General features: G+C 31.3%; 1 protein-coding gene across 1 annotated transcript; it reads left to right on the forward strand.

Moving 5' to 3' along the window:
* Positions 1–260: 260 nt before the first annotated feature.
* Positions 261–3,800, forward strand: LOC110112345. Its single transcript, XM_020844540.2, has 5 exons — positions 261–420; positions 524–632; positions 719–941; positions 3,216–3,335; positions 3,418–3,800. The coding sequence occupies exons 1-5, from the start codon at positions 368–370 to the stop codon at positions 3,540–3,542; spliced, it is 630 nt and encodes a 209-aa protein (XP_020700199.1). The 5' UTR covers positions 261–367; the 3' UTR covers positions 3,543–3,800.
* The last annotated feature ends 5,589 nt before the right edge of the window (positions 3,801–9,389 follow it).

Raw genomic sequence — 9,389 nt, forward strand, 5'->3', positions numbered from 1 at the left:
GCAATTTTCTTCTTGTATAAAAATTTTATGCTTAGCATCACACCAAAGTTCTTCAATCAGATTCACAACTCATCAACTCTAGAGTTGCAAGTGAACCAAACGTTCGACGAGCTACTCGTTGCTCAGTTCGATTAAAGCTCGTTCGACAAGCAACTCGTTGCAGCCCTAATCAACTCGATCTGGTAGTTCTGTACACTTTTACAAAAAATATAAATAAAGAAAATGTATAAATTACAAGCCCTAATTTATGGGCGGGAAATGGCTACCCAAATTTGGCGCCACTAGGTATTAAATTCCCCCTTTGGAAAGGCCACAAACGAGGCAAGAACTCTGGAACTCCATCTCGTTTAATTCTCTTCGACGCAGAATGAGACAGTTTGGTCAGACCAAGCTTCCTTCTTCTTTCATCTCCAGATCAAGGTTTTTACTAATTTTCACTTACCTTTCATGCCCTCGTTACTTTTCTTCAGCATGAGATCCTATTTCTAGGGTTTTTTTTTAATATATTTAAGCTGGGATCCAGTTTTGTCAATCAAGACCCTCAAGCAAAAGCAAAACCTTCGATGAAGCCAATCTCTCTCTCAGAGTTCTTAAATAGAAAACTTGGAAAATCCAGTGGCAGATTATTACGGGTACCATATCTCTGCTTCTAATTAAATTTTAGCTGTCGTGTATTGGTTATTAGCCCTAATGAGTAATCGATGGAGCGCATTGGCAGGAGAAGCAAGTTTCTATTGGCTCGCTTGGATCTGATAAGAAAGAGCTTGGCGGTAAAAGGAAGGAAGATGGAAATAGCTTAATCCCCAATGGTGCTATGTTTCAACAATTTAGCAGGGCGTTAAAGGGTCAGGAAAATTTCGATTTGGGTGATGGTGCAGAAAATGAGCAAGTTTATTCAAGAAAACGGAAGAAACCAACTGAGCCAACTGAGTTTTCTTCAGGTGCTGCTCTTCAACGAGTGATTTTATAGGTTTCTCCCTAATTTCATAATTTGCCATAATGCATCACTATTCAGCCATTCACAAAAATTTTTTCCCTGTCCCTTAGGCATTATTACATTTATCCTTTATTTATTTATTTAAAATTTTGCTCACTTTTAAGATGTATGTGTCTCGTTAGAGGCTTATTATATTTACAATGTTGAAAATTTATCACACAAAACAAATTTTAATATACTTAAAAGCACACATTATTATAAAATACAACTCTCAAACTCATACAAACTCTTATTTAGACTCATGATTTTTTTTATCTTCTGTTATTCTTTCTTGCAAGCTTTTGATTATTATTTTTATATATTTTGAGCTTATACATAATGCACATTATTGACCTACCAAAACAAGCTTTGCCTTTTATTATTTACCTACAAAACTTATGATACATACATGTTATATATTATCTTATCTCAATGTATGTTTGAGCTAAGGATGATCTGTCCACCCAAAGTCTAGGGCATTGATGAATGTTAGTACTCCGCAAAATATCAATGTTGTTCATTCAATTAGAAAATTTCTAGAGTTTTAATTCATCAGTAGCTTTTCTTTGAAGTTTGTCAATCACTTATTTGAGTTAATTTGTACTTTCATTACTCGATCTTTGAGATTACTCAAAAGATATTATTAGCCATAAAAAAATACTTTGTTATTCTTGGAGATGATCCAAAACCGAGGCTAAGGAGTGATCAAAAGCCTATATAACACATATATGTCTAATATTTGAATTTTTAATAATTTTACTTTTTAAATATGTTTGTTTCTACAAATAAGTCATTAATAACAACAATGATGTTTAATAATATGATAATTATAAAGGAATTAAACTTATGAGTTTTATGCTATTTGTTGACATCAATTATCAGCGAGCAATTTGATTTTTTGGCAAATAAGACATCTTGAGATAGTATGGTGGTTAATGAAAGATATGGATAGGAACAAAAATGTCAGAAAGTCATTTATAATCGTATGTATTATTTAAATTTAAAAAAAATTAATGATTTAGTATAACAGGAATTGATTTGATGAGCATTAATAGTAATAATATAATTAAAATTTTGAAGGATATGTATAATTGAATACTTTCAAATTTTAGATGTATTTGTGGAATTTATGTTTATGTATTATTTAAATTTAAAAAAAAATTATGATTTAGTATAACAGGAATTGATTTGATGAGCATTAATAGTAATAATATAATTAAAATTTTGAAGGATATGTATAATTGAATACTATCAAATTTTAGATTTATTTGTGGAATGAATAATACATTTTAATTACAAAAGGATTAAATCAAATGCCAACATAAGGATTATATATATTTTTATTAATTTGGGAAAAGCTTTTGAAAGACACTTAAGGTTGAGCATCTTAGGGTATTTTATTTGTAGGTGATAATCTTGATAGGTTGAACATATCTAAAGAAAACTAAAGGTAAAATAATAAAAAACCTTCAGGTTTGAAATTAAGAGAACAAAAATTTAATATATGACATGTAATTTTTTGTGCAAGAAAAATTAGTAACCATCCATCAATATTCTATGAATATCAAAAGAAATTTAAGTTTCATAAATTTAAGTATATTGGATCCATTATACAAAAAATATTGAGGTTATAAATGTGAAAATGAGTTTTATGATTAAAACAAATATTACAACAACAATAACAACAACAACAAGCCTTCATTCGACTACGTACATGGGTTCGACCACATGAAATTTTTTGTTCATTGCATCCTGGTAAGATCTTAAAATTAAAAAAATATATATATTTATGAAAGTGTAAAATGAAATAGAATTTTATGGATTTTTGGAATTGATTTTAGCTCTTATTCACTTACAAGCTCAATCATTTACTTCATTGTTATATGGCCTTTATTCCAACAGAATTCTTGGAGCTAATTAATATTGGCCTTTTAATATTTTATCTTAATCAATGTTTAAAATTGTGTATTCGGGTATTGAGGCGTTTTTCGTTCGTGAGGCAAGGCGTAAGCCTCAAAATCAAAAGATTGCGTAAACATAAAATGATAAATTTTTTATATACTAATGAGTGAATAATATAAAACATAAAAAAATATAAGATATGAAGTGAAATCAAAATATCCCAATAATAAGACAACAGTTAGAAATTCCAATTCATCAGTGTATTATTTCTATAGGATGTGAATCACTTGTCATTGTTAATTTGTGGTTTGATGAATTTATTTTTGTTGTTGTTTAGGGGATGTTGGTAGTCATGAAAATTGCTTGCTTGTTCTTGGAGATGATCCAAAGCCAAAGGCAAGGCCAAGGAGTGAACAAAAGCATATGTATAAGAGCAGCAAAACAATATATAATCATTGTTTGTACCCTTTTACTCCATTAAAGTTGAGATTACTTATTTGCATGTATGGTAGATTGAGCAGCAGCCTTTGTGTTTTCAGATGCCAGTGGCCAAGGATGGTGGGATGGTGACAAAGAAGGCATTGACGATGAAGAAGTTGGTCACAATGAGATATGGGAGGGTTTAGGAAGCACAACCCTTGGAGGTCTACAATGGCATTCATGAGAATCATCAAGCCTCTATCAAACTGCACTCAACTGGAGCTCTTTATGTTTAGGGTTTAGCAGCAGCAAGGTAGATGGATATTAATTGTCATATTTTTGAAAATCTTTTCAGGCTTTTTCTGCACTTTCTTGCTTTCATTTTGAATGGTTTCTCATGTTAGAATCCATTGGCTTTTCCCTATGAAATTGTTGAGATGAGCTCCTAAGATTATACTTGAGACATTTATAGCTATTTGTAAATTTTTGCTCCAAATTTATAGCTATTTGTAACATATTTTTATGATTGTATAACTATCTTGTTATCATTTAGAAATTAATGTTTGTTCATATTCGGTTCATTTCGTGCTTATCGAGCTTTAAACAAACGAGTCTTATCGAGCTATAAATGAGCTCTACTTCTAGATGTACATTAACTTAACAAACAAGCCTTATCTAGCATTCTAACAAATAATTTCATCAAGCATGTTCCTGAATATATCTAACGAAGTTTTTTTAAATATCAAACAAGCTCGTTCACGAATATGTCTAATGAGTATTCTTGACCTATCAAATGAGTTTGTTCATGAACACATCTAATTAGTGTTTCCGAGCTACCAAATGAGCTCATTTACAAATAAGCGATCTATGATTCGTTGTATATTTATTCAGAGAGCGATATGTTTGTGATTTTAGGTGGATAAGGGAAGTAAAAAATAAATTATTAAATGGTTTTAGACGAGATTAGTAAAAGTAAATTATTAAATTTAACAATATATGTATTTTTAACTCTAATACAGTTCTAATCAAGCTTCGTAGTCAAGCTATATTCAAGCATCTTAACGAGCTTGTTCACGAGCATTAATTTTTTTTTTTTAGTGAAAAATAAAATTCATTTTGGAATTTCGAGTCTTTGGACATTTTTTTAATGTAAAGTACTTTCGAAATGGATTTGAAAATTATTTTTTAGTTCATTTTAAGTGAATTTCTAATATATAGTTTGGATAAAATTGATGTATATCAGCTGTTGTAGCTTGTTTGGCATTGTTGCTCACTTCTAATTTCCATCGTTACTATTGCTAGTTGCTCTTGTTGTCTGTCATTTTTATTTTAAAAATATTTTTTTAACTTTATCTTCTCTTCCTCAAATGAAATTAAGAAAATAATAATAAAATAAAAAAGTTGAATTTATAATATACTTAACCAAATAATTCAAAATATTTTTAATACATTATTTACACTGCTTACATTTTATATTGTACTCTTTTCATTATATCAAATTGTTCCTAAGAAAAATATCTCAATTAGCTTAGAGGTTATTTGGTTTGAAGTAAAGTGGGTGTAAAGCAAATAATTTATGAGTTTTAAAAATATTGATGTTTGTTCATGGTTGTTTGGTTGTTTGTAAAGGAAGTGTAAAGTACTGCAAACGCAATGTGAAATTGTGTCGCATTTGGAATTCAACATTTAATTTATTTTTTATATTTGAAATTTCTCTGATTTAGATAAGTTCTAAATACATCGAAAATTCATTCCAATTGTAGTCCTCTGTTGCTGATCTCCCCTCCCAGCGATGATTACTATCGACCACCGCTTGTGGCCGACCATTCCTGCCACCACTGTCGGTTTGTCGCTGATCACCACCGTCGTTGACCACCCTCTTACACCCGCCAAAATTGTCAGCAACTACTAGCCATCGTTGACCATCATTATCGCCAACAATAATTCACTCAGTTTTAAGCGAAAATCATTTTCACTACAAGTAATTAGGGTTGCAAGAGAACCAAACGTTCGACGAGCTACTCGTTGTTTGGTTCGATTAAAACTCGTTTGTGATCGTTTAACTAACTAAGCAAACAAACTTGAACAACATTTTTAATATTTGATCTTTAATTAAACAAGTTTGAACACTAATGTGTTCGGTTCATTTATGCTCACGAAGAACATCATTTGAAGCTCGTAAACATACTCGACATTAAGCTCGATTTATGTTCGATTTAGAACTCGTGAATAAGCTCGATAAAAACTGGATTAATATTTAATTATAAAATTGCTAAATATACATAATATAAATATTTTAATTTATTATAACATAATGATATAATTATTTTTAATTAATAAAATTTAAAGTAATTAAATATTATAATATATGTTGTAGTTTTAATTTTCTTACAATTGCTAATTATTATATTACGTTGTTAGATCTTGCTCATTTGATAGCTCAAAAATACTTGTTAGATTTGTTCATAAACATGCTTGTTTGATAATTAAAAAAAATTTGCTAAATATATTTACGAACAGAGCTTGTTAAAACTCAATAAACACTAAACGAATCAAACATGAACACCATTAATTTAAATGAACAAAACATACTCGGCCGGTTTGGTTCGTTTATAGCCCTATAAGCAACCTCTTACCATTTTTGGTTGCCAGCCACTCCCCTTCGTCAATCGCCTACCACTAGTAACTAGCCTACCACTGGTCATTGGCTATTATCATTGCCCACCGCAACTGCCAACTGCCGGCCACCATTGCCACCACCCACTTCAATCATAGATAGCCATCAATCACCACCGTTATCGAATGCCACCAATGTCGTCATCATCATTAAACTTCACACCACTAATTTTACTTCAAATCAAATAAAAAAATATTCACCTACATTCATTTTACACTTATCCAAATATTACCAAAAAATATATATATTTTTTTTCATTACATTCATTTTTAAGCCAACCAAAAAGCCTCTTAATTTGAATATCTACATTTTCGGTTTTGAAAAATTAAGAATACTTCAGCGAGGTACGGAAATTAGTAGGCATTTTTCCAAGCTTATTAATTGAAATAGGGGCTTTATCCACCCATAGAACTGAGGATCACGAGAGCAATTTTCTTCCATTATTTCGTCCGATCCCGCCCCCGTGCCCGCTCTCGCCGCCCGCGCCCGATCCCGCAATCGCTCCCGCACCCGCAGATGCGACCCGAGCTACTCGACGAGCCAACGAGTCGATCAACCCAATGTCCGAGCTCGAGCTCGTTTAGCGTGCGAGCTCGATAAGCCCGGCTCGTCGAGCCCGAGCCGGCTTGACTCGTTTGCACCCTAAAACCAGCTTCTACACAGGCAAAAGCAAGGCAGAAAAAGAGCTATTTTACTTTACATATTCTTAATAATGATTAATAATAATGATTGAGGCATCATTGAGAAGGCTTTCTTACTGCTTCTTAAAGCAACTTTTTAATATAAAAATTTAAATTTTTTTATACTAAAAAGCTATTTTAAGAAGCAAGAAGAAAACCTTCACAAATGAAGCCTAAATCAAGACAGAAATAGATGGAACTTGCATGCACTTTAATGTGTACATAAACTTAAACATTATATAAAATAATAGACACAAAACTAAAATATGCAGCCAAAGATATCAAAACTGTAAGTTCTCCCTTCCACCTCAACAATCAAGTAAAATGCCATCTCACAATTTCATGACAAACCTTATAATAACCAAAGAAAGGGAGAAAGAGAGCAATTTCACCTCCCATAAATCTACTACATTTGAACATCATTTAATTTAAAGATTACTCGGGGTCGAATTCTGCCCATCTAAGCACAAACTGACAATGCATCGTTGAACAGATCTCAGGCTAAAGCTTATTTCTTTGAGGAATTTGAAGCGTCTTCTTCAGTCTTTATGATACTAAGCTGACTCCCTTCCTTGCTGGCCATGTTCGCTGCTTTAATCTCATTGCATTGATTTATAAACTTGCTCAGCTCCTGATCAACAATTTTATCATCCAAATTTGTATGGCAGAATATGAAAACATTTGTGCACATAAAAGAGGAGGCCTTTCCTTTTCTTACGAGTATAGATAAAATGAAACATTTGAACTTGTTTTCAAGATTAGTGCAATATGTAATTTTGAATTGAGAACTAATTTCAAAGCAAAACCAAATGGTTCTAAAATCCAGACAATTTTTTTTCCTATAAAGTATATTGCTGTCGCATTTAAAGCCATCCTTCAAAACTTTTAAAATGATGCAACTTATATAAATAAAAGCATGGTGAATTAAAATTAAAATGATATATTAAGATATATTGTAGTTTCAATCTCTCAATGGAGCATTAAAAGTACACTTTGTGAGAATATGAAAGATGAGAGGAAGTGCAGCAAATTAAGGCTTCGTTTGGGACGTCTTTCTTACTGCTTCTTAAAGAAGCTTTCTAGTATAAAAATTTAAGAAAGCTTCTTTAAGAAGCAGTAAAAAAATCATCCCAAACGAAGCCTAAGCTTATTGATTTTAATGTATGTCTAAATTTTTATATGTATTTAGTTTATTGATTTAATTGTTATATGATTTAGCTTCTATTGTATATTTCACTATGAGGGTTTTAAGCAAGATTGCTAAAGAAGTTTAAAGTGCTCGTACACATCAAACCCTCTATTGCTGTTGCTGTGTTTTTGAACATAAATTGGTATCAAAGCCGTGCCTTACTCCACAAAATCAACCAAGATGCAAACAATCAACAAAATGATCATTTATAAAAATCTAAGGTCAGTGCATTCAACAACAATAAAACTATGCTTAAAGCTAATTATGCTAAAGTTTTGTCTATTGTTGGATGATGTTGATGGGCTATGTGTGCTAATCAATATTATGGTTTACTCTTTCCCTTGATCATTATCATCATCAATAGTCTTCTACTGGATATTGGCAAATAAATTTTTTTAATAAAACTTCTCTATTCGCTCTTATTGAAGGCAATATGTAGTGCTAACTCTAACCAATAATGTTTGCACAGGTTATAATAATGCTACCTTCAATCTATCTTTTTCATCTTTCTACCTTTTAAATTAATTTTATCTTCTACACCATATTGATACCTCTTTAGCTCTCCAGCATACATACATGCTCAACGCAGCTAAATATATATTTTTTAGTTTTATCCTTAATAGGTGCTATTCATGCAACTGAATATAACCAATTTGTACTCTATCATTCCTACCATTAGAACCCATCTATCTTAAAATTTGTATTTAATTATTCACAACTCTTTGTTCCTCAACATTAAAAAAAAAAACTTTATTAGCATTTTCATAATTAGCTATTCTATGTTGAACAAGGGCGGAACCATTTAGGTTCCAGGGGGGGCAGTTGCCCCCCCTCAATTTTTTTTTTAAATTTTTTTATATGATTTTTTTAGGTAATTTACCCTTTTTATTCATTTTTTAGTCTTTATTACAAGGGTTTTCATGCAATTGCCCCCCCTAAAAATTTTAAAATACTATGGTCTTTAGATAATTGCCCCCAACAGGTCGAACCCCGCCAGAAGACACTGCCCCCTTGAATCCCCAACATATATGTCTTATAAGTTTGCCCCCCCTGAAAATTAGGGCTGGTTCCGCCCCTGATGTTGAATATTCTTTTCCAAGCAAACCATTAGATATTTATCCATTTTAACCATCTAAGTTTATCTCCACAAACTATATTCTCATAAATAAGCTTCTTCTTTTATATAATAATCTAATATAGTAAAGCATGTCACAATCTATTTGTCTAAAACCAAGGCATATATCCCTCATTGATCTTCCCTTTTTGTATTTGTAACTTGTTTATCATAAATTATTGGTTTATCATTCCTAATTTTAAACTTGATAAAATAATTGATTATGTATTAAATTGTATTGAGCTGTCCTAAGCTCCTTATTTTCCACAATTTTTTATTTACAAATTCATTCGAACTTTTCACTTCACGATCTCACTTATTAAGCCAACATAATTGTAAATATCATTGACAGATTAACCTTGTCTTTAATTCAATTAGCAAACACTCTAATCTCATGTTATAGGTCCAACCTGATAGGCTTGACTCAATTA

The sequence above is a fragment of the Dendrobium catenatum genome, unplaced genomic scaffold (assembly GCF_001605985.2).
Source record: "Dendrobium catenatum unplaced genomic scaffold, ASM160598v2 original_scaffold_117902, whole genome shotgun sequence".
Classification (NCBI taxonomy): Eukaryota; Viridiplantae; Streptophyta; class Magnoliopsida; order Asparagales; family Orchidaceae; genus Dendrobium; species Dendrobium catenatum.

Bases quoted from the DNA above. Each gene is read 5' to 3' on its own strand.
- LOC110112345 (XM_020844540.2), top strand. From the start codon at position 368: ATGAGACAGTTTGGTCAGACCAAGCTTCCTTCTTCTTTCATCTCCAGA. The intron at 421-523 runs GTTTTTACTAAT...GCTGGGATCCAG, and splicing joins TCTTTCATCTCCAGATCAAG to TTTTGTCAATCAAGACCCTC. The intron at 3,336-3,417 runs GTTTGTACCCTT...TTGTGTTTTCAG, and splicing joins CAAAACAATATATAATCATT to ATGCCAGTGGCCAAGGATGG.